Source organism: Semicossyphus pulcher, unplaced genomic scaffold (genome assembly GCF_022749685.1).
Source record: "Semicossyphus pulcher isolate SPU_LCO1_2020_fin unplaced genomic scaffold, fSemPul1.0.p SCAF_9, whole genome shotgun sequence".
In the NCBI taxonomy this organism is placed as follows: domain Eukaryota; kingdom Metazoa; phylum Chordata; class Actinopteri; order Labriformes; family Labridae; genus Semicossyphus; species Semicossyphus pulcher.
In genome coordinates, this window is record NW_027211770.1 from 8,874,697 (window position 1) to 8,901,600 (window position 26,904).

Below are 26,904 nucleotides of genomic sequence, written 5' to 3' on the forward strand. Positions count from 1 at the left end.
TTCTTGTTTCATCTGTTCCTCTGTGTGAGATCTGAATCATAACTACACTTTTCCCACCCCCAGTCTGATCAGATTTGTCATGTTTTTACTGAGAATACCAAACTTCGGATCATAGTCTGATCTGTTTTAACTACAGAAGTAAAAATGAGACAGCCTTTTGTGGTGGGACAGATGTATTATCCTTGAGTTTCAATACACTGAAGTTTGTCCTTCATTTAGAAAAATATATCTTTCTTACGGCTTTAATTTACAATATTAAATGACCATTATTGCAGTATAAAACTAATCTTTTGAAGGTAGAGCTACACCGACTCCATGGTGTCTAGTGGTTTTTACATTTTGGTGAAAAAGGGCATTAAAATGTGCACGCTTCTTCTCTCTTCCATTTCTTCCCAAGTGTGGAAAGGAATAAACTGTGACGGCACAGCTATCATCAAACTACAGATTGGAAGAGGAACTTTAAGACCTTTTTAAAAGTCTCATATCAGCCTGAAACCCTGAAAGGTGTTCCAGTGGCTGCACTCTTCCCCTCTCAATACTCAAACAGAAGGAGAACCCGATCCAGTACCTTTGTTCATAATGGTGATCTAAGGGCTGAGTGGAGCTGAAGCAGCGACAATATCTTTATACAGTATTTGAAACTGTGGTATTTGAAACTGTCAAGACACTCAGGCAATCTTAAAAAATAGAGTTTTTGAAATGCTTTTCTATCCAGTTGATTGCTAAACCCTGCCCGCCTTGCTTATTCTTCCTATACCTGTCAGGATTACCATTTTCACACAGCACATATACAGTACATTGACAAAGGTGGCAGGTTTACCGCTGGAAAATATTATTAATTTGTTGAACACAACTTTCCATTATGTCTGAAAGAATTTGACAAAAGCAGGCTTCACGTTTCTGGCTGAAATGAAAAGTGTTAGCTAGCTAATAAGCTAACCAGCTGAAAACTGTGCTCGTAGCTGACTTTGTAATGTTTCCGAACGACTTGTTTTCAAATATGCATTTTGTTAAAAGAGTCTGAAATATGCATATCATGCTAATAGCCTTAGGCTAAAGCTGTATGAGCCAAGCGACAGTGTTCTCGTATTGTAGAGGAAACTGTTGCTTTTTTCACAACATAAAACTGTTGGCCACTTGCGCTTCTTGTTTGCAATCAGAAAGTAGCATTTATCCATTTTTAAAAAAGAAAAAGAAGCTCGTAGAGTGAGGACTGTTAGGCAAACCAGATGCTAACTTGGTAACATTAGCCGGCTGCAGGACGCAAACTTTGCTAAATCCAAGAACAGGACAGAACTGCTACCTGCTGCTGCTTAGCTTCAAGTCTAACCTTTTCTGACCTCAACACAGTAGGCAAATTCAACAGAAGCACTCTTTGTGAACAATGTAACTTATTAGATATAACTAACCTATCTTGAAAGAAATGCTACTGTGCTACTTTATTGAAGTAGTCTAGTAAGCTAGCTAGTTTGACATGTTATGATCAGTTGTTTGCTTCAGTGCTTTTGGTTTTGGAAGGCCGACACCAACCTAGCCAGTAATTTCAATCATAGCTCTATATTTGGATTCAAGGATAACATGTACCAACCATAAGAGGATCTGTATGGCTTTAAAGTCAACCTGAAACGGCATTTCGAGAGTATCTAGCTTCCGTATCGTGACGTATTTCTGAGTGAAACAGGACGTGCAGGCGGGACATATCATTAGAGGGATTTGATTTGATCGTTGAGAAGTGGGCGTAGACAGACGTTCTCCACAGCGCAGTAGCTAGCTAACTGACCGAGCGTTCTTGGTGCTCTGCGGCTAAATGTTGCAGATTGATTGGTTGAAATTGTTTGGTGCTAACTTAGGTAAGCATGTGTGAAATTTAGTTTTACCGGAAGAAAAATTGATCAGATTTTGATACAATATTACCGGGGATGTGATCTAAAAGGATTAAAATGACATTTTTCATTTCACCTCGACTTTAACATTTAACTGTGTGCGGTGCTGGGCAGGTGTAAGAGCTCATTCACATATTGATATCTTCATGGAATATGGAAATAGCGCAATCTTTCGAAGGCTGTAATTGTGGGAGAGAATGTGCACATTATGTATGACAGTGTTTCAGAAGTGCGGCAATTAGCAGGTCAAAAGGTCACCATGTGAGGACATGGAAGAGCAGGAGAAAAACATTCATAATTGGCTGGTGGGATCCTGATGAAGCTGCTTTCCTGATTTCCTTTACATGCCCACAGGGTCAGCTAATGCTTCACTTTCTCCAGCACCAACCTCTATGCTCAATAAGGGCTATATTTAATAAGCCACCAGAAACGAGTAGGTGTGAAGCCGCGCTGACAGCCGCTGCCCAAGGACGGCATCAAGCTGCGTCCATGGTCCACTTAGGAGAAACTGCCCACGTCGTTTTTTCTCCCAACACCCCATGTGTTAATAAGGAGGGCCAGACACACTGTGGGATATTTTTAAAGGTGTACAATACTCTTCAGGCCTACAGGTCTCTGTTGTCATGTTGGTGCAAAATGCAGTGTTGAACTGTTGAAGTGGTATTATCCTGCTATTGCTCAAAGGATTCTTTTACATGTGGTAAACGTGACTGGCCATTATTGTCACAATCTCCAACATTTATACGATAGTGTATTTATCTGTCGAAAAAGACAGTTAGCATGCCGCCAACACACTGGGGAGGCCACACTTGACTGTGATCTGTGCCTGACATTGGGGTCATCAACACAGAACTAAGTAGTAGCGATACGCAATACGTGGCCCACAATTATCGCGATTCTGCGATAATTGATATATTGCGACAGTCATATAATAATACATCACGATATCTGAATATATGAAGAATAAGAAATGTCCAATGACGACGATATATCGCGACATCGATATTTTGTCCCACCCCTACTTTAAGTGCCTTAAATAATGGTCAAATTGAAAAGAAGTTGAGTAAAATGATGTTCATATTTAGGTACCAACAGTCATACATTTTAAACATCCTTCTCCAAATTGCAGATTTAGTCCTACGAGTTGCCTCAGCCTCCAAAAATATCAGCTCATCAACATCGAGTCAGCAGCTGTTCAGCTCCTGGAATGTGTGTATTTGGTTTTTGTGTCAGTATTTTTCTACATAAACAAAAAGTGCAAGGTTGAAGAGGGAGAAACAGAGCTGCTTGTGGGTGAGTTTGGACAAAATCCACTTACGGTTGCTTTATGATGGAGATAAAAATATGTGTTTGTGCTAGACTGTAGGAAGTCAGGGAGACTGTGTGCTCTATTAATTTACAAAAACTGTCATGCAATGTTTCTTACTTTCTCACTTCCTCCGTTATCTCATTAGATCATTGCCGGCTTTCATCTGCGAAAATGTTGACGTCTAGAAAAGATGAGAGAAAAAAAAAAAACCTCCAAAAATGAACACACACCTTTTGAGACATATCTTGGATCTTGGAAATATTTATGAATAATGCTTAAGCAGAAACTGAATGACGACTTAGATTGGAGTAGTCCCAGCCTGCTGTTTGCTTTTGATTTGAACATTTGACAGGATGTTACATCACCCTGTCTTTGGATTCAATAGAAGTGGCACGCATTTAGTTTGCAGTGACCTTCTGTATGACACATCTCCGTAGTTGGCGTTTGTCAATTTGTTACTGACTTCGCCTTCTGATTGCTTTTATAAACCAGAAGCAGCATGTCCGTCCTCCTCCAGTCTTTTGTTGTTGCCTTTATGTCTGAGTTCCTGTCATTTTATCCAGCGTTCTTTATTCAGAATGTTTTATATCGTTGTTAATCTCACATTGTTTAATCCAGAAGAAATCAAGAATTATATACACCAAAACCTATAGAGAAATGTACATTTCAAGGACAGATGTAGGCTAAATCCTTGCCTCTGATTGGCTATTACTTCCCTGCACAAACTGTACAGGCAATGAAGCATCTCATCACTTGAGAGCTGCTCTTATGTTTTCCTCCCACACTTTGCTGTAAGTAGGCGTAAGATGCTTGGGAAATGGGTGTTATTGCAACCACTCAGCTAACATATTTTATATCTAAAGTTGGTTGTGTACAGCATTGTTAATGCTTCCAAATGTTATAGAAACCCACGGCCCATATTTGTCAAACTTAGAGGCCCTAAAGCTACATTAAGAAATATGTTATTAAAATTTAAAAACAACATAAAGCAGTATATTACAGTCTATTGTTTTAGTTTAATATTCAAAAATTTGAATTAAACACAAGATACTTCAGCCCAAATGATAAGGATAAGCACTGACTGAAGAAACCCCTCCCCTTGTGCCTTTATCCCAATATTTAACCTAACCTACCACCTCAACTCGCCACATTGCCAACTTCAACAGACCCAGGCTCCGTTCATGCAAGCTCCAGGTATTGACAACACTGATACTACCTACCCTACCACATGGCTTCTATTGTCACCCACTTAAAAAAACAAAATAGAGAGAGAAGGATAGAGAGAAGAGATTGTGGAGAGCGGTGTTAGAAAGAAGACAGGGAAGGCAGAGCCAGGGTGAGATGCCCTGTCTGGGGCTAGCACCCGCCAGGCTACACTGTACCTCCTTGGGCTGTCACTTTTCAATCAAAATTCGATATGTCGTTCGAACCTGGTGAAATATTAATAGTTCGAACTGTAATGATGTGATTGAATTCAACACTGAAGCACAGCAGATAATATATAAGTATTCTTCTTTCCAGAGTCCCAGTGTGCATTGTATTCCAACAGACGGCAATAATACGCTGCCTGCTACAAACCAATGGAGGAGACTTACGAGCCAAGCCATTGTCAATCTTTCCTGCTTCAGCGTCCCGACCGTAGTCAGAAAGCACAGCGGAGACTTATTGTTGTTCTGCTCCAGGGCCGAAGCTGTAGCTAGCTTTGGGGCTAACTCTCATCACTTTAATACGCCAGAAGCATACCTAACCTGTACATTAGTTCTGTTGTTAAAACAGCCTCTGATCACAGGTCCCCCGACACTTCACATAACTCGTTCACACACACTTCCGCTGTCTCTCACTCGCTCTACCACCCCACTCTCACACACTTAGATCTTCCCCAAACAGAGCTACGCTTCTAGTATAAGATCGTGCTGCAGAACAGATCGGTTGTTGACGTTACTGTTCGATATAATTCAGACGAATTCCATATCACGTTGAATTCGTTCGAACTTGACTTTTGGGAAAAGTGACAGCCCTAGTACCTGCCCTACACCCCCATTTTGGTGAGGAATGTGCAGGTTTGATTTGATTCACAGTGGACACAATGTAATCAGAATTTGAATCTCCTGCTTAAAGACCAGCTCCAGTCATGTTTTAAGACATAAAATGCTCTGCTTCAAATAATAAATTGTGTTTGATATTTTTTCTGTAAAAATCCTCCCAAGGCATCACCTCGCTCTTTGTCATTAAAGAGCAACTGCAAACTTAAACATGTTTTTGGAGCTGTAATCTAAATTATACTGCTGTACTGTGATCAAACACATCAATGTTGGTGTTAATTTCAGGGGTTGGAAATGGCTCAACACACCATCTACTGTTTTATATCTACTGTTGGGCCTTGCTAGCCGATGGTGATGTAGACAGGACTGTTTGGGACAAAATTACATCATGAAATTACTTTAAAAAAAACTGTTGCATTTCAGTGCACGCGCGGTCAGCACATGCACACTTGCATTGCCTCGGCTCCGAAAGCTCCGGCTTCAGGCATTAGTGGGGCTGGAGCCAACGGCTCGAACCGATAGGCCTTGGGAGCACGGCGGTCCTCCACCACACTAAAGTGCTCTTCAGGGGACTCTGGAGGGGAGAAGTCCTCCACCTCAAAATAGCCCTCTGTGGCACGTGTGCCTTGTGCGTCTGTGTCGCTCTCCAGTTTTCTCTTGCCTTCTCTAGTTATTGTCAGACCTGTGGGTGCAGTTACACTTTAAAAATTCCCACATCTGCATAGACCCCGCCCACTATATGGATTTCCAACCGCCCCCTCCGAAAACAAAACACGTCTCTGCCATTGTTTCGTGGCAACTTGTTGAAACTTAGCTAGCTTGAAATGTAGTAATTAGTAGTAGTAACGTTAACGTTTGTTGTCATAATGATATGCACCGTCCATTAACGGGATTGGCTCCTTAGGTTTGTGACGTCTCAAACCTGCCAATCTGAAAACATGTTGTTCAGCCTGTCCTTGGTACACTGCAGTTTAAAAGCAGACAGGCCCAGCCATGGAGATGATGACTGCTTACGCTGTCCCTGATATGTCTTGTAGCACATGAAGAACACCACATGGAGATGTTTACAAGGTTAACAACTGGATTTTCACTTTAATCTTTTTACCTTTTAGTCAATTTGTTGCAACATTGGCAGGAAAGTGCTGTAATGTAGGATCCCATCACTTAGAGTAATATAAAATAGGTTTTCAGGGCCTTAAAAAAGTCTCTTAAATTAAAGAGAAATAGATTGTTATTCAGTTTGTGACTAAAAGTAGCAATAAGAAGAAAGCTATCACTTCCTGTCTCTTGTGTCACTTTGGTTTTTCTTTGTAATTAGATATTAATTCAGTGGTAAACCTATCAACAGAGTCTCTATCTCTTCATATCAAACCACATTTACATAACTTGTTTCCATAGTTGATTGGACAAAAAACATTTCGCACATCACTTTTATGACCTTTATGTGATTTGCATTGACAAGTGCTTGTTCACCACGTTCCTCCACCCCCACCCTCAGCTCACAGGACTGTGTCACAGTTGTACTTCTCTGATTGCTAATTACATGTGCACACAGTGTTTGAATCCCTGTGTTGGCAAAAACCACACAGAACAGGATACTGTGGATGTAAGTGTACATTGTTATCACAGGAGGGGGAGCAGTTTATAAAACTTGTGCATCAGCGATACAGATGTTTAGCAGACTTGGAAGCACTGAATAGAATCACGACATGGGGACTTGTTAATTGTTGTGCAAAGCGACAGGAAAGAGTTTTCTTTTGTCTGATCCAGTGACGCAGACACATGTGGGTGTAACAATTCAGCTTGCATAATGATAAAGTTATGGCTTGGTGTATTCAAACAGCCTGAATCAGAGCTGACAGGAAGTTACAGCTGAATTAATGCTTCAATATATCTGGAAAGCCTGTTAAGAAAGGTGTTTGCTGCTTTATAGTAACACCTAGTAGAGTAACTTAATCTTTATGCTTCTTTATAATTAGCGCCCCCATTACAGGCAGCTGCAGTGACAGCAGCAAAGGTTGAGAGGCCCACTAATTGTCATGCATCATTATAGAAGCGAGACATTTTAAAAGACAGTGTTTACAGATTTTCGTTTTTCTGCCAGCAATTAAAAAGATTTCACACAGATGAGATCATAATGCAAAACATTTTGATACATTTAAAGATCTGTATCAAGTCAGTCCCCAAGGGGGAGATTCAGCTCTCATCCCAGCTGACACAAGGGATGAGTTAGTCACAGCACCAGCAGCAGCTTTCATCTCATTTAAATGTACTATTATTCTGCCTTTAATCTCCATTGTCTGCACATGTTAACAGTAGCCTGTTAACCTCAACAATTCAACATTAAAGTAATAATCTCAAAGACTATCATGTAAATAAATGTCTGTTAAGTCTCTATCTATCGCCGAATGAGGTAACACAATGGTGATTGAGCCTATGGCCCACTGATGAAAGCCTTTGCATTTGTATTACAGACTGGGTGTCTGTGGCGACTTTTGCTGAAAAAATGACAAGCGGCGCCCAGTTAGTGACGCATTTTCCATCAGCCAGCAGTGGTTGGTCTGCCAGAGAGGGTAGGCGAGCTAAGCGGCTGCTTTTCGGGTCGCTGCAAGTGTTGCGAGTAAACAGTAATCTACTATGGCTGAACAGACAAAGAAAAGATGGATGACTACAGATACAACTTCAAAAATAAGTGAAAATCCAAAGAAAAAGAAACAAATTCAACGCTCAGATGAAGGCAAACAGTCTAAAAAGGAAAGCGACCGTCAGCGAGGAAAATCAAGAGTTACAACCGGAGCCAACCGTGGACGTCACACATGCAACACTGTCTGGATTTCTGGGAAGTGTGCTCCTGCAATTACCGATTATCGCCATAGGTGCCGCCAAGGAGAACGAAACTGAGCTCTTCAAGATTAGCATTTTAAGTATGGAATGAATATGTATATTCATAGATTCTTTGATCACTTCTTGTGTCGACTGATGAATGGCTGATGACTGATAAATACATGCATCTTCCAAAAGCATCGAAATACTTTACACAACACAAACTGAATTTACAGAACTTTTTCTTCAAATACTAGGCTCCAAATGTAGAAATATGAAGTCTTAACCTGAAGGCAAAAGTGTTCCTAATTATTATATTTATTCTATAGTCTTGAATGTTGAACGGTGAAACAGGTAAGTTTTGTTTTGAAAGTTTAAAACTTAAATGATCACTTAATGAATCAAATAGTTTTTTCCAGTCCACAAGAACATTAAAACATAATATAAACAATGACAATAATGACAGTTGACATACTGTATGATATTATACATGTTTACAATGAAATGCTCTTGCCTATAGCTCTTGCTTTGCAATATCATTTCTGTCTAAAATCCAGATGAATGCGGCTCATTAAACCTATAATATACTGTACATCATTTATTATATATAATATTATATAATATAAATGGGTCAATCTCAACATGTGTGCAGCTCCTTCTTCTTGAATGCTCGATGAATGGGTCTGAGCATAATACGGCTGTAATTAGTTAAAGTCCAAAAGCCTAAATAGGTGCACCTCTCTCTCTCTCTCTCTCTCTCTCTCTCTGTTGGTCTTTGCTCTGTTACCATGGCACCTCAGCAACTCACCTCTTTAATCTGTTTTTGTGTTTCCATTAAAGGCTCCATCACCTGAACCCAAAGAAGCGCAGACAACCGAAGCAGCAGCAGAACCTGAACCTGAACCACAAGATGAAGTCTTTGGTAAGCAGTCGCACCACATTATGATTCTGAATTAATATGCATATTTACAATACTCCAAACACACAGTCTTCCTCTGGCTCACCGATTATAAAACAACCATTACACAAAAGGTATACTTATGCTTTATACTTCTCGCTGTACAGATGATAGAGTCTTTTTTAATGCCAAACTGTGACTGATGTTTCTTCAGTCATCAGTATGCAGTTCAGTTAGTATTTGTCCTGTGAAAGCCTGTGTAGCCTGTCGGCTTTACATGTCCAATTTCTAATTCAATTGAATTCAGTTCAAACCTTTATTTATGCCTCGAAAATCATTGAGGTTTCCCTCATTGGCAATGATGTCGAGATACAGAAAATTACACAATAGATAAAAAAAGATACAAGTGTTTATCACACTTCTGTGTTAGAGAAGACCAACCAACTTTGTTATACAGAATGCAATGATGAGTGTTGTAGGGATCTCCACTAATGAATCTAAGAGCAGAGTGATAAACTGAGTCTAGGGGTTTGAGAGTGGAAGCAGCAGCGTGTCTGTAGAGTATATCACCATAATCTAGGACTGACAAAGAGACTGGTTCAATTATAACTCGTCTACAGTAAACAGGGACGTGGGATCTGTTTCTGTACAGAAACCCAAGCTTCTGTCAAAGTTTGCTGAGAAGGTTTTCAATATGGTTTCTAAAAAGCAAAATCAAGGCTAAATGCATAGGAGGATTGGCGCACAGTGAGTGTAAATCTACAATAACTTGATTGTAAATTAGTATAATTGAAATATCACTGTGAAATACTATATGATTATTTATGGTTAAAGGGAAATTGTAGAACTGTACATATTATAACTAAACCACCCTGGAAGTAAATATTTCTCATTAATTAAATTGTTATTAGGCAGTTCTGAGGCCTCCTAAAGTCACAAATCACAGTTAAAAGCACTAACATTTGTAACTAATACATCTAATATACCTTAAATGACAGATTCAGATCCACCTTTACACAGTTTTTCTTTTACCTCAGCCGAACTAATTCTTTTTTTTTTGTCAGCAATGAAAGGCTTCTGCTTTACAATGGCAGCATAGCTGGTAAATCAGTTATCAGTGATGGATTTCGTGGTTTGTGGAAGCTAACGACTTTTTGATGATTTCAAATTGAGAAATAATTCAAGCCAGTGTTCCTAGCAGTTTAAAGTTCACATTCACTCATGTGAAAGGACAGGGGCAAAAACAGACTTCTGTAATACTGCAGCTCAGCGGATGAGGGCAGAGTTTGGTGCAAAACAAAGGGGGCATCTGTGTTGGCTGACTTCAGTGCTAAATGCAAATCCATGTAGAAGATCAAAACAGAAATTATTAAACAAACACAGCTTAGATTACAGATTTCCCATGTAACAACACTCCGTCTCCGAGGTGTCCCATTGGTTCTTGTAAACTTGATGTGGGGAGCTGAGTGAAAACGCAGCCTCAGGCACCACCCTGGGTGAAGGAAATCGTTTTTTGTTTTGTTTTTTCTGTTTGAAAAAACCTGTGACTTGAGGTGTGTTATGTTGTTGCATCTGCCTGTTGGAGCTTGGTGACGTGTAAAAAAGTAAACACACAAGGTAAAGGGACAATTGATTTCATTTTGCATGAGAAGAAAACTGTCAAGACGTTGGCAACATTTGTGTGGGAAGAGCACAGAACGTTCAATAGATGGGGATAGAAGACAAGTGCGGCCTGTTTTCTGCTCTCGCAGTCAGTGACGATTGTTTTCAGGGTGAGCTGAGGTGAAATGCAAAAGAGGACGGATTTGGCAACGTGTTCTGACTAAAGTAACTGCAGCTGATTATTTGAGTGTTTGTTTATTAAAAGTTTTACCAACTTGATAATTAAACAGCTGATGCTAAAATGTTTATTTAAAAGCTGTAGAGCGTCAAAAATTATGTTCCAATCACCAAGTTTGACACCACGGGCGGTTATTGAGAAAATAAATGTTTTAGCAATTACTCTTTAAATAATTTGGTAGGCGGGCTGCAGTGTTTTCTCTGAGAATGAAGTGAATCTTTGTGGCACGACAAAATGCCCCTAAAGTTTAATTAAACTTTTTTACAGTTGAATTACAAATTAAATGATTTTCACCTGTTCAAATCTAACTTTCCTTACATCAGGCGCTGATTACATTCAGTAAACCCGGGTGAGCCTCATTGTTCTTAACTTTGACAGGTAATGTAGCATTAAAAGTTGTATTTTTTTGGAGAGCTAGCTGTAACAGGTATGAAGTTGTACACACACTCAACAAGGCAAAACTTACAAACTTACTTAAAACATAGGCTACTAAATTTTTCAACCACAATATTGACTCGAAAGAGTCTTTACGTAAATAGAGCTGCGTTTAATGTAGGCTGTAACTGAAATAGCACAGGGTCACACAAGGAATTAACGGGGTGACCCTTTGCTATTTTAGTTGTCGATATTTTGGTGATGTGTGAAAAAGTAGTTACTTTGGCTGTTACTTTACTCAGCTGGAGCTAATCAAAGCTAATTTCATCAGCCAGCAAAACAAAACTCTTACCTATCTGGCTAACACGATATTAGTCAAATATTGTTTAGTGAAGATATTTAGAGGTTAGAAAGATAGAGAGTGGACTGTGTCTTCATACTGCTCAAAAATATCAACGGAGTGGTGAGTCTTTTTCAAGATGCATGTTGTAGCTGCAGCACACTAATCGTATATAGCAGATAGTTCGCTTAGTAGTTGTCAACCAACACAGACAAATGTAGTGAACAGTACATTGTTGCAGTTTAACTTGAAAGCATATCATAATATTGTTTAAGATGTATTACCTTAAAAACTCACCTTTTCAGGAACTCCTGTTTCCAGTGGTGTTCAGCACCTAGCTAGGTCAGTTAAGCTAACGTTAGCTCGAGCAGCTACAATAAAGAGACGACATCAGTAAATATGAGAAACTTTTACTATTTAGGTTTGACCTACCTGCAGAGTATAATTTTTATACTAAGTGTACATTTATACGGCTGTTAGTAATGACTAAAATGTCTAGCTAATAGCATGAGTAACTCTAACTAAATGTTTACTAAGTGGGTCAATTTCTCCACAGAAAAACAAGACATACAGTAGAAGTTTAATTAGATAACCGTGGGAGGACACTAGGACATAAACAACCAGCCTCTCCAACTCTTTTAAATTATCATGAAGAAATAACATGTTGTGTTATTTCTAGTTACTTACCTGGCTCATTTTATCCTCGTATCACAGTTACATATCACAGTATGTAAACCACCCATACACGTTGTTTCCACTGGGCAGATCACTGTGTTAGATTATTACCTTACATGACCTGACTGTGCTGGGGGAAGCGTCCTGATGTGGGTGTTTTATTAATATTCCGTCTACTGTGTTCAGCTTTGCCTGCTGCAGCACCTGTGACCAGCATATAATTTGCATCCTCCTCATGTGGAGAGTCCCTTGATAACCTCTTTTATACGGAGAAATATCACACAGACACTATCAGGAAAAATTCATACCGACATAAGAGCATATGTTACTATTACATAATATGATAAGTACATGCTACGATACACTGTTTAAATACCAACAGAGCACAATCATCTATGTGATTAATTTCAATTGATTATAAGACAGTACATGCTGGAATTGTGTAGTGCAGTATTTTATGATAATTACTCATATTGTTTTTTTAAGATTCAGTAGGCGTAAGGTTAACCTATGCTGTGTTTATAAACAATCTTTAAGGCTTATATTATCCAGTGGTGGGGGAACATTATTCATAATGGATGGATTACTGACTGTCTTCTGTAATAAAGGTCAATGTTTACCTCACATCAAACAAACCCCATTTCTCAGCCAGTTTGTCATCGTGTGTGTATACGCAGAGGTGCATGATTGAATTCGTGTGGGTCTGTATTGATGTCGTGTCATGGCAGCTTGTTTGAGTATGTAATCATGCCTCTTTGAGCAGAGGGGAAGTTTACAGATAACCACCACAATGCACACCATCTGCTGTTCTCCCTGACGCTTTATTATCAGCAGAAAAGTTCTTCCTCGTATAAGCTTTGTCAGATTAATCTGCTAGATACTTGATACGCTCCTTCTCCTGCAGCTAATCAGTCTCCCATGTGTTTAACACTTGTCATTGATCAGCAAAGAGCAGACTCGGAGAAGCGACGGGATCCACCGCTGACACAAATGAATCATCAGCATACGGTTTCATTATTTTTAGTCTTCAGAAACGACATGGCTGCCAGGCACAACGATGAAACGATCTATACAGAAGGTTACTGTATAAGTAACCAGGAGTGCTTTAGTGATTTAATGGCTTGACATTTGAATTAGCCGTAATAACACACTACACAACACAACATGAACAAATGAATGAGGATGCAGCAGTGTGGATGTCTTAAAACACGGGTAAGCAGAGACCAAAACATTTTAGAGAAGTTTATTGATGGATAACCTCGTGAGATGAACCATCTCGTTTTCGAGGGGGTCCTACAAAAAAACATAGTAAAAGTAGTAAATAAGACACAGTCACAAGACATACATGCATACAGACATACGTAAAGGCTCTCTCATTTTCTCAATTGTCTTCTTCAAAGTTACACAATGGAGATAAATAATTAGCTTGATTTTATATTGATAAATCTATGATGGAGTATTAGGACCACTTTGAGGTAAAAAAAAATCTCTAAGATTTCAAGCATCAATTCATAATTTTAGGCTATGTTTAACCTGTATCTTATTTTGAAGGGTATAATATCAGAAGAGCAGCCAGCCTCCTGCTCTAAAAGGACTACGCTCACGTGTCATTTTCAATTAAAATAACTTTTCAGAGTCCTGACAGTTATGACAAAGTGGTGCTGATGTTCCGAAAGATTAAGTATTATTATTAATTTGTGAACCTATACTAATGTATTGATATAAGGCTTGCGCATTACTAGGCAGGAGATCTTGCATGTTCTGGCGAGGTACATGTATGCTATGCTTCCATGCTACCGGGTGTGTTAGCTGTGTTAAGCCTCCGGTGTAATCATTTACAAGCATAACTTCACAGATGTTCACTGTGAAGTTTTACTTCACACGTTCCTCATTTTAGTGAAGGCGGCTGGCTGCTCTTGTGATATTTATAATATTTAGGCTAACAATAGTCTAAAATTATGACTTTATTCTCCTATTTTTATGACATTATTCTCGTAATATTACGACTTTTTTCTCATAATCTCTATTTTTCTCTGTAATGTGGCCCTAAAACTCCGTCGTAATAAATCTGGCCATTCAGGACGGTGTGGTGTATAAAAGCTTACAAGTTGAACATAATGAGCACTTAAGCCAAAGCTCTGTCATGTTGTGTATTTCTTTGATAGAATTGGTCAGAAGCTGCTTCAAAGCGGACAGCGGTAACGTTTAACTTCTTGCTCTGCTGTCGCTGCTTTCTGATAGTGTGTAAAAGTCCTTTTTTCTTATCAGTTTCTAACTATGACAGAGGGAACAAGTCTGTTAGGATACATTTAAAGCCATCTTCTTAACTGTGTACCAAGGCCGCACTAATTGAGCACCATTAGGTTGATTCAAGGTGCAGGCAAGAGAAAATAAAAGGAATTTGGACCAAATTGGCGCGGCGTGAGTGGTTTATGGCGGTCAGGGAAGCCGTGCTTTATTGGGGCCTGTTTTGGTGTAGCTGTAATCAGCAGGCGTCATGACTCATCCCGGCCTGTCCAGCGTCTGGGGATGTCTCCGTGCAGCACTTCCTGTTTGCACTGCTTTTCCACTGAATGGCAAACACCACCATCAGCTGCGCGGCTGTTAAAAGCCCATTATGGCTCCATTACCTTACCCAGCCTACGGCAGGCCTCCGCTCAGCAAAACAGACCTCCTCTATATGCCTGTTCTGTCCTGACTCCGTCTAGGTCACAGCTTCTTCAGCGTCACAGGGGATCATCATCACTAGGAGAACTGAACAGCAGCCGTAGGTAGAAATCCAGGAGAGCAAGAAAAGTGGGATGGATTCACCTGTGGTTTCTTTACTGGCCATTCACTCGCAAGTTGGCTTAAAGGGCCAAACAGGTAGTTTTGGGTGTTGCACAATGCACAACGATGGGTTAAAAGTTATTTTATATTTTCCATCCTTAAGGTTACCTAGTATAAAGTGCACGTAATGGATGGGTTGAACAAATAGACTTTCATCCAGGAGAACGGGCTTCGATTATATTCGTAATGCCCATATGTTAGTAACATATGTACAAAAGCTAGGTCATACATGGTGTTTAAGTTATGTAATTTAATTAGTTATGAAACTACGGCATGTATTTACATTTAAACAAAAACCATGATCTGTTTCCTAGATCTGAAAAAGTAGTTTTGGTGCTTAAACATAACCAAGCGGCTTCGCTTTATAATCGCTAACTGACCGCTTTATTTCAAAAGACTAACTAGACATTGTAAATGGTAAATGGACTCTACTTAAAAAGCGCTTTTCTAGCTTTTGTAGTCTTTGCGACCACTCAAAGCTGCTTTTACACTACATGTCACATTCACCCATTCACACACACATTCATACACTGATGGCAGAGGCTGCTACATAAAGTGCCCAACTGTCAATCAGTTATCACATTCATACCCGTTGGAATGTACAAAAATATACAATGTACCATACTGCTGCCACCGGGAGCAAATTTGGGGTTCAGTGTCTTGCCCAAGGACACTTTGACATGTAGCCTGAGGGAGCTGGGAATCGAACCTCCAACCTTCCAATTGAAAGACGACTAAATCTACCACTGAGTCACAGCCGCCCCTGTAAACATTGTATATTTTTTATATGGTGGAACCATAAAGGCACTGGAAAGTTCTCTAGATCATTCTATTTTAAAGCTAAGGGCAAGTGAACAAGCTGCAGCACTTGATGAGCTTGAAGTGAGACCGTGTTTAAAGTGCTCAGGTAGAGCTGAGAATAAAGTGCAGCGCATGATCCTCCCAGCTCTATGCTCTGAAGTACATCAGACCCTGAAAAATCTCAATATTAATTTTCTTACCTGGCATGTTATTAAAGTTATTTAAACTGACAATGCGATCCATTGAAAATGACTTTAACAGTACATGGCAACACCGTGCACTACACCTTGTCATGATTAAGTTGTTGCTTAATGAAGCTCTCGATGCGAGAGGATGCTTTAGAAACTGGTTGGCAGGAATGTAAAACCTTTATAAGAGGTAGAAAGCACATTTAAAATCAACGTGACTAATTCAAGGAGAAACATCCACCATCTATAGGCGGCAGAGTTCATACAAAGAGGAAAACAAGGATGCAGGTGTAAACAGGGTTTAAGCTGTTTCTCTGGAGCACATCAAAACATCCGCTTTTGTTCTTGTGCTTAACTCTCCTCCTACACACACACACACACTCAGGAGGAGAACTTCAATTAAATTAATCCATATGGGTTACCTAAGCTCTTAGTTTGTGGGTCAATTTGTTCTCATACAAAACAGTTGCTTGTATAGGAAACTTTCAAAGTCAAACAACAGACTACAACTGGAGCTGTGGCAGCATAATAACACAGCAGAAATGAGTTTCCTTACATTCCTCATGTAATTTAACTATAGACATCCGGACACAAAGGCCGAGTTCTTGTTGAGCTGTGCATGTTGAAAGAAAGAGTGCTAGAGACCACGCAAACACTCCCTGAGAAGAACTCATACTGCTTTCTGCTTACGTCTCTTCTTTGGAAAGTCTGTGATGACGCTGCTGGGAAAGCTGATCCAGTTATACTCTCATGCTATGACAGCGGCTTAGTGCAAAAATCCTCCATCCAGCAATTAATAAAGGAAGGGAGGAGGAAATGTACATAATTAATAGCAATGGGACACAACATATATACACAGCTTAAAGTGGTAATCTCGAAGAGCTCAGTTTCGTTCTCTTTGGCTCCATCTGTGTCGATAAACGGTGATTGCGACTTCCCAGATATCCAGGCGGTGTCGCATGTGTGACGTCCACGGTTGGCTTCGGTTGTAACTCCTGATTTTCCTCGCTGACGGTAAATTTCCTTTTTAGACTGTTTGCTTCATCTGAGCCAGGAATTTGTTTTTTTTTCTTTGGATTTTCACTTATTTTTGAAGTTTTATCTGTAGTCATCGATCTCGCCACCGACACCCAGTCTGTAATACTGCAAATGCAAAGCCTTTCATCAGTGGGCCATAGGCTCAATCACCACTGTGTTACCTCCTTCGGCGATAGATAGTGACTTAACAGACATTTATTGAAATTAAAATCTTAGAGATTATTACTTTAATCACACAAACTGTATCATATTTATATGGTCTTGTAATATACAAGAGTTTAATACAAGACCAAATGATAGAAGAGAACAATTTAACTGCTGTGCTTTACTCAACAGGCTAATGTCTTTTTTTAAACATTAAGAGATTATTATTATTATTATCATTAGTAGTAGTAGTAGTTGTTGTAGTAGTAGTATTAAAGCTCCTGTGAGGAGTTTTTTGCTGGTTATGAAACTGAAATTAATTCTGATTAATCTATTTGAGCTACAAAAGCAAACCAGACCATCAGCGACAAGATTGTTTATTTCTACATAGTTTTTTTTAGTGCCTGAAACTGCTGGCGGGGGGTAGGTGTCAGACAAGCTATCAACTGCACACTGACTTTGTTTACATTCTCCAGGGCATATATTTAAAGTGAGTGATACATACGACTGTTAAAGAAAGCAGGATGAGAGTTTTTGTAAAAAAACACCGCTTAAGCATGAACAGGACAAAATCAGCAAAGAGATAAGAGGTACAGCTTTGTCCACAGGGGGCGCCAAAATCAACACAAACCGAAAGTTCCTCACAGGAGCTTTAAAATAAATATCTGTTACTGTCTTTTAAGATACATTTATAATGTTTAACCAATTCACCAGGCAATACTGAAAGTTTGTTTTGAGCTTCTTCTCTGTTCAAAAAGTCATCACAAAAATGGATCTATTTCTCTGTCATGTCATGACATATCACACTGTCTTTTTGTATATCTTGGAAAGAGCCAAGTTATAAAAGCAGAACTTCACAAAAGCCAATATTGTTACATCATTTTAGTCAGTATTGCAAATCTGTGAACCTTCAGTTTCTAACAAAAACACACTTCACTAGATGGAAAGAATGTATGAGGTAATTTATGAAAATAATGACGCATGGAGCTACATCTTTGTCATTTCATTATATTATCCTAAAGAGTTCTGTCCTGGTTCATTTGGCAAAAGGAGGAAATGACTTGCAGTTTAATCCCACAGTTCCCACAGCTCTGTTTAAAACGACAGCAGACTCAGCAAAATAACTAATACAACAAAGAGCAACATGTGTATCTGCTCATCCTTTAAATAGCAAGACCTACAGACGGCCATCTCAAACAATGCAGTTATACTGAGCTTACAATGCAGTGTATTGTCGTCCTCTCCTCCTCGTCTCATCAAGTGCATGTATCGATTCCTGTGAAGGCTAAATTGAATCCTACACAGGAAAGGCGGATCCTGCCAGTAACAATGAAAACTATAATGAGAGACACTAGATAGCTTTGGATGAAACTTACTCCTGTAGTTAGTATTAAATATTAAAATAAAAAGGTTTTTACCTTTACTTCCAAATCTCTGTCTCAGTCAGATTATGATGTACCTCCTGCACAGACAATAGGTGGATGGATACATTGGATTGATACAACAAAAACTACTTGCGTCTTTGTCGTGACCTGACCTGGACTTCCTGAACCAGAGAGGCTCAACATTTTAAAACACAACAGCAGTTGAAGGAAGAAGGTGGATGACGTGGACATACCATGATGAGAGCACCTCTGAAGATCAGTTTTCATACGAGATTCAATCCCTCTCAAGGTCACTCTTTGGCTTTTTTCAAGGAAATTGAGTGATATTGGTGTGAGCCAGTTATCGCTTGTTTCATACACTATGTGCTTCAACTGTAATTGCTTTAGAGACATCCTGGCTGCTCTTCAAATCATGGAACAAGCTGCCGCAGATTGCATTGATCTGCTCGGAGGCTGTCGGGGTTAGTCAGAGTGTGATTCTTCACCGCTGGCCGAGAAGGAGCAGGGGGGTGATCAAAGACTCCCCACCTCTCTGTCCGCTCATTACTGACTCTGTAGAGGAGCCTGTGAAAACACAGATCAACCCGTAATGAGAAGAGAATAAGAGCATGCTCTCTAGAAATTAGATTTTCCCTGTGAATATTTAATATCTGGGTTAGTGTTCGAAGGATAAAGAGAGCTGGATGTTGGAGATAAAGCAGCGATGTGTGCAATGTAAACAGCCTGGTTTTCATTTATCGACCTCCAGCCCACGCAGCCTCCCCTGCTTTCTTCAGTTATTATATTTATCTCTCTTTCTGTGACCTTTATTGTTTGCTTTCATACACTGAATTCAATATATTTCTTAGTGGACAAAAGATTAGAAGGAGAAAACTATTGTATTTGTTTTTTTATATATATCCTAAAGCCCAGGTCAAACAGCCTCATAGATGAGCGAGTGGCTTCTTGCTCACTCACACACTCAGGCTTCAGATTCTCCACAAGAGAGAGCTGTTCAGGCTGCTCATTTGATGTGTAGAAAGCACTTATCACACAAAGGCAGTACAAAGTGCTTTACATCATGAATTTAAACTATGTATAACTAATAAAAAGACACATTTTAACGTCCACTTAAATGCGATGGAAAACAAGATTTTTTTTATCTTGAAAGTTGAACACCGCCTGGAAGTTTGTTCCCATTATGTTGTGCTTTGTAACAAACAAGCTGTTTTTCCATGTAAGTCATGCCCATGCAAGGCTGCACCCGCTCTAGTGACTCCAGCAGTTTACACCTGGGCATGAAAATTTCTTCTTTTAACTGCTGTTTTCTTTACACTTTAAATGTTGTCGCTCAAGCCTTCAGTAGATGTTAAATCCACCAAAGGGAGATTTAGTTTGGGGATGACTATCAGAGAAATTTAAAGACTTATGTTTAATCCAATAGCTAACTTGCATGTGACCATGATTAACAGAAATAAGCTGTAAAAACACTGACAAATAATCACCATGTAACTCGATCCAGCAGTTAAACTTTACAATTCATTTGCAGTCTTCTTCACAGCTACCTGTTGAATGTGAGTCCCATTTAGAGTTGTCTAGTCTTAACCAAGTGCTGAGCCCCTTTAGCATCCAGATGCTGTTCACCAGCTAGTCGCTAACTTTCACAGTCTACTTTCTGTGGCTGGAGCGGTAGAGTAACAGCTTTCGGCTGCTTTAAACAGTGCTGGTGAGAGCAGTCGGATTGAACCAAAGCTGCAGAAACTTTCAATAGCTTATGCAAAGTTGCATCTGAGGGCTAAAGGTAACTCTAGATCAGAATCAGGTGGTGATTCAAACACGGCCATATTTAATTTGACTGAATTTGAGTTTCATTTTATGGCCTAGAAGTCATTGATAATACCAGATAATTTTAATTAACTGGAATTAGTCTTGCAAATAAAAAAAATCTCATCTCAAATATTGACGTTTTGAAGCTATCAGAAGTCACCGCGTAGACCATCAAAATGACAGAAACTCTGTTTGCCCTCCACTAAACCCTCAGAATCCAATCTCGTTCGAGCTCCGCTGACAGTGCATGCAGCACAGTGTTGAGAATGTGTGTGAGTTGGTTCCTATATCTGCTTCTGTACACATATAGAAGTGCAGTGGCTCAGTCATTTGTCTCTGTGGCGGAGGCTGACACTGGCTGGTACGGGCCCTGGCACTGCCAACATGAAGCACCTCCTCTCCTCCCCCCTCAAAAGCTCTGATTGTTAAAGGGCAGCGTCCATCACTGGACCAGTGTTCTGTGGTTTGACACCATTGTTCAGATTCTCCCTTGCTGTCCCCTCTCACCTCGCTTTCTTGCCTCTCATTTCTTCCCCTTTCTTTCAGATTACAGTATGTCGGTCTGTCAGATGGATAAATGATCACGTTATCACTTAGAAATACAGAAACTTCAACATGTGCAGCTTGCAGATGTTTTCCTCTGATCCACCGAAGCAGTCCTGTTTCAAAGGCGTCTTCATGTCCTTGTGTCTGCAGCTTTTCCCTTTGCTTTCATGAAGACACACACCACCTCTCAATGGATTCTGCTCGTGTGTTTGTGTGCCATGTTGTAAGAGATTGTGCCTCAGTGTTGAGTTCAGGAGACCACGTCATCCAGCCTCGACCATCTGGCAAGACAATCACTGAGTGTGTACGTGTGTTAGCAGCTGGGTCTGTGGCTACAAGGGTCCGGGGGGGAGGGGATGATGGGTCACCAAGAGAGTACAAAAGTACTACCCTAGCTACTTCATCCCATATGTCAGAGTGGAAGCAAAGCTGTGGACGAGCGACAAGTATCTGTGGTCGTGTTTGGACATCATATGTTTTATTAAGAAGCAGACTGAAGCTGGATCCAGTCGGGATGGATTACAGTTCACTCTTGGCAACAGATCGTGTGTCACAGTTGACTGATGTGGTCAGACTTTGCTTCATTGCTCACATTTGACATCTGTCGGAGTGTCCCAAGGACACAATCAAACAGAGAAAGATCCCCGACACAGGTGGCAGGGACCACTGTTTGATTTGAAAGCCTGCCTCGAGCCCCCAAAAAAAAAAAAAACCTTGTGTGACGTTTAAAAAGTCTCATCTGTGCAGTAAAGTCACATTACATTACAAGTGGGCCTTCATAGCAGTTAAGGATGCCTTTTATTTGTGCACATGCATGTGGTCACACCACCGCCAAGTAATGCCTAAGTGATTGGGTCTCATTTACAGCATTTACACTTGCCCTTTGTGTGTGGTTTGAGTGGTTCGTTAGCTATTGTATGTTAACATATCAAGCGTGTAGTTTACAGTGTTGTAGTCAAGACCACGTAAAACAAGACCAAGTTATAGGGGTGGTTGTGACTCAGTGGTAGAGTCGGTTATCTCTCAATCGTAAGGTTGGGGGGTTCGATCCCTGACTGCTACAGACATGTCAATGTGTCCTTGGGCAAGACACTGAACCCCACATTTCTTCCGGAGGCATAGCCATCGGTGTATGAATGTGCATAGATACTTATTGGAGATTGGCACTTAGGCCTTTGCCATCAGTATTTGAATGTTTAAAAGTGCATTGAGTTGTCGGAAGACCAGAGTCCATTTACCATTTATTTAACCCCAATTGTGTATTGTGTATTAAGACCAAGACAAGGATAGGTCTTTGAGGGACTGAGACCATACCAGAATCATGTGAGTCTCATATAACATTACACACAAAAAATGTGAAACATGCGAACTGCCTGCACTCCTCAAATTGATCAAAATCTAAATCACACACAGAACACAAATCAAGATTCAGCCATTCATGGCAATTTAGCGATGTGCCCACACCTTTGATCTTGTCTGTCTTTAAATAAAATCCTGAGACAAGACTAGGAATAAGTACTACAGCACTTACGTACTTGTTGCACTGAGAAATTGATGCAATCAGATCCAAGATCTAGCTAACAGAGACGGTGAGAAATGAGATAGTGTCCCATCTGGATTTTATTCAGATATGTGACACTTGAAATAACAAGTGGTAACAGGATCAAAGCTTCCCTCTGTGCATGTGAGACTGAATTATGACGCTCTACCTCAATCCATCCTCCAGCAGCTTATAAAAGCGACCCATAACAATGCATAAGCTTTGGTGCCATATGAACCTTTTGTGTGACTACCTGCCTGACCTGACCTAGTCAGTTCTATTCCAGTTTAATACCGCCCTGCACTTCTACATCAAGTGCCATCTTGCTCTGGTGACACATCCTGATTGTATCGGGACCATAAGGTCCCAGGATTTCACCTTTCTTGTGCCAGGGGTCACGCAGAAGACGTTGAAGTGTAATGTCTCAGTTGAAGCATCCAGCTGGCTCACGACTCCAGGACATTAGTCACGTCCACTGCTCAGTTGAAGAGTCTGTATGAATGTGTTTTGGCCTCTCATGTCTCCATGCGTGAGGAAATGTCCCTGAGCACTACGCCGATTGCATCAACCCATGTCGAGCTGTATTCCTCCTCTGTGCTGGCCTACTGTCCTACTAGAGACACCCATTCATACCGCCTGCCAATGAAAACCTCATCCTCCACAAACATGTCTGTCATGACAAAGATATAGGACTGTATGAAGACACTAGGCTGAAGTGACCAGAGTCAAAGTCAAGATGCATGAGTCAGCCAGTGGATTTCTTCATTTGACAGGCAGAAATAAATACATCTACAATCAATAATTGTTTGAGTAATTTGTCAAGTTAAATGTCAAATATTGGATGGTCCCACCCTCTCCAGTGTTAAGTATGAGAAGGTATTTCATTGTAAATGAAGTATCTTTGGATTTTGGACCTTTTGGTTTGACATAAGCCCTGTGATTGACTGGCGACCAGTGCAGGGTGAACCCTGCCTCTTGCCCAATGGCAGCTGGGATAGGCTCCAGCTCCCCCGTGACTGCTTAAAGTTTGAGCCCAACCACGACCAACATCCACACAGTACTCTTTGTGAACAGGACTTTTTAAATGAAACTTAGCTTAGACTTAGACTTCTAAACTTGTTAGCTTAGAGCTAACCTACTTAGTCGATAGTTTGCTCTTTGATCTTGGATCAAATGGATGGATGGATGGATTGACTAATATAGCAAGCATTGTAAAGATATTATTTCATATTACAAAATAATCATAAATTACAGGCCCAAATTACATTAAAAGCCATACTGTCACTAGCTGATACCATAGTGACTGTTTGGACTTACTCATATGACCTTTAAGAACAGTGCCAGAGAGACAAATAGCCAGGATTATTTCTTGATACTGTGGGGACTTCACAACCACCAAATATGGCATATCAATGGTACACATACCAAGAGTGATATGAAGAAAGGTGGAAAAAATACCAAAGGAAAAAAGCTGATGTTTTGTGAGGGCAGGCCAGGACTTCCATTACATTGCAAGGTTAGCCTCACAGCTGCTTGGATAACACTATGACAGTGATATCTGACACTGACGTGTGTATAACAGACCTTACAACTGTAATTGACACATTGATCACAATTACTCGCATATATCAATGATTTCTGTGAGAAGCACATCACATGACTTCCACTTCCACACTTAATTATACTCTCTTCTTCACCTTATTAAGTTTTAATTCACAATCTACTTTAATCTGATCACTTTGCTTTGCTTCCCCCCAACACACCTGCACCTCTGCTCTGTGCACAGCTGCTGGCCCCGCCCCCTCTTTCTGTCTGTCCCTCTGTCCGCTGTGTTGACTCTCTTCATCAGCAGTCTGTTTTATAAGTTACAAAAGTAAAAGTCTCGCAGCACGTGAGCTGCTTGTGCACGAGGGACGTGATTAATGACGTAGCGATCACAACGATTGATCGATCGTTATCAAATGACATCTGCACCTTTTATAAGCTTTATAAACAGCGACAATCAATGCATTTACAGAAGGGACATACGGAGATACAATAGGATTGTTACATTGTGTAACAGAACTGCATATGATTGTGTGTGGACAGAGAACGTCCAATGTCGGACTCTCTTTTGCCGTTTGAAAACTGTGTGAGGAGTAAACAGGTCCCGCTGTTGTTTATTTGGTTGCCACGACTTCACATGTGATTGATGTCCTGTGACTCCTGTCACTGTTTCAGTGCTCTTCCTCAACGAGGAGAGTGGGCGAACGACTGTTTGTGTGGAGCTGACATCTCTGTCGTTTAATTGCAGCAGGCCGCCGCTGCAAAATGTATGTAGCAGAAACACTGCACATGGTAAACAAGTCGATACAAATGTAGCCTCATTTTGTGTGTGCAATATGTGAAACTGAAAAGGTTTTCTTTTGGGGTTTTGGTTTTGACATATACTTATATTTTAACCTTGTCTTGACTTTATATCACAGCCTTATCCTGTGGTTATACAGTGGTGTTCATCTTTGCTCATTTAAAGTCACTGCTCAAAGTGAAGTCCAAAGGTCACGAGCATGTCTTGGGTTCATCTACAGAAGGGAGTGGTTCTGCTGTAGCTCTTATCTCTTCCAGAACAATCTCTGGAGGATTAACGTCCTGAATGCCAGATGGGGTTTCAGAGACAGAGAGGGGCTTTTTACTCCAGGCTTGTGGGTGCTTCAGATCCACCATGAATGCAGCGGCAGATGGATTTTTTGCCCATTGGTGGGAGGTTTGGTCCTGGTCCACATAGCGATGGGTGTTTTTTCAGAGGAATGCTTCCCGTGCCTCGGTCCCACCACAGTCCTTGTTGTTGTCCCAGATGCTAGGCTACACATCCTCTTCACACCGAGGAAGAGGAGGAAAAATGAGGAGATTGAGGCCCACTCCCTGCATACTTCCTCCCTTCCAGATGCTGATCTTTCCCCTCTTGCATGGCTCTGAATTTCTCCGCCGAACAGATCAGACGTGGACGTTTAAACAAAGATGGTGCAGGACACGGCGGTGGTGATTGGTCATTTTTCAAGGCACAGTAATAAGCAACTCCAAGGTGGCCGACCGTGTCAATTGTCCCCTACAATTTATTTTCTTGCCACTTTGGTTGTCATAGGGACATTGTGGAGTTGTCACGGAGAATTAATCAAGATGAGGTAACAGGCTATCATCTCGTCACCCTCAGACTGTGATGATGGCTCGGCTACATTATGAGAAACCTGAAAGTATATTTTGAATGACGGCACTATCTCTTGGTGTGTGTAAAGGTTATACATTTGACAGCAGACTCTGACCTTACTGTCTTCTCTGGTGGCTGGCGGACCCCTCTGATGAGCCAGTGACGGGCAGGCCTGAGAAGCTGTCATTATCTTGGGATTTCAATGCTTGAATAAATCCAGTATTTATGGTGGAGGCCAACAAAGTCAAGGCTTCTCTCTGCAGTGTTATACGCCAGACGGTTGGATAATTGGCCCTTAGGGTTGTTTAAAAGTGCCATTTGCATAACCTAAAGTGGTGAAGGACTTTCCTGAGGAAAAAGGAACATATGGCATCCTTTTGGCCTTAGCAGTATCAGACAGTCCCATCACTGTTGAATATCCCCAGTTGTTTCAAATGGAAATGTCACTAAACAATAAGCTGCAGTCTTTCACAGCTGTTCAGTGAATTTAAATCCCACTGAAATATCAGTCTTTGTTGTCAGACAGAGCATCACAGGCAAATGCAATTAATGAAAAATTGGTAAGGTGTACAAAATCAGCATTTCAGATATCCACAATGACAGTCTTACCATCCACAACTGTCATTTCAGATATCTACAACGTCATTCTTCCTCTGAGGAATGGCGTCACTTTTGCCACTCATGTGTATTGGGCTTTCAATTACAGATATCTACAACGTCATTCTTTCTATCAGGAATAAACATTTTGGATATCTTCCTAGGAGAAAATCTCATTTCAGATATCTACTATCAAATTGTTCCTAGTTATAATTTCTATTTCAGATATCTGTGAAATTGAATGAAATTACTACTTTTAGCTCCAGCACCTCAATCAAGTTTGATACCGGGTGAGCGGCGTTTTTTTCTATATTTGAGATATCTAAATTGAAAAAAACATTGGCTATGTCAAAAATACATTGTAACTAGTAAAAATGTCATTACAGATATCCACATTTGGCATTATGACTCGGTAAAATTCAATTTCAGATATCTACAATTAGACTGATGAGAAATTCAAATACAGATATCCGTCATTTAAGTTTGGATATCTGGATTTTTTTGTCCACGTTTAGATATCTGAAATAGAAATTATGACTCGGAACAATTTGATAGTAGATATCTGAAATGAGGGTTTCCCCTATAGGAAGAATTATTTTGCAGATATTTAAAATTCCATTCCTGATAGGAAGAATGACATTGTAATTGAAAGCCCAATACA

At 40.3% G+C, this 26,904-nt stretch overlaps 1 protein-coding gene across 1 annotated transcript in view; it reads left to right on the top strand.

Annotated features, from left to right (window-relative positions):
- Positions 1–26,904, top strand: part of LOC138583589 (myelin basic protein-like) — a 52,578-nt gene that overhangs the window by 19,466 nt on the left and 6,208 nt on the right. Inside the window, exon 3 of the mRNA XM_069655478.1 lies at positions 8,898–8,979. Coding sequence (XP_069511579.1) covers positions 8,898–8,979 — 82 coding nt within the window. The remainder of the gene's footprint in view (positions 1–8,897; positions 8,980–26,904) is intronic.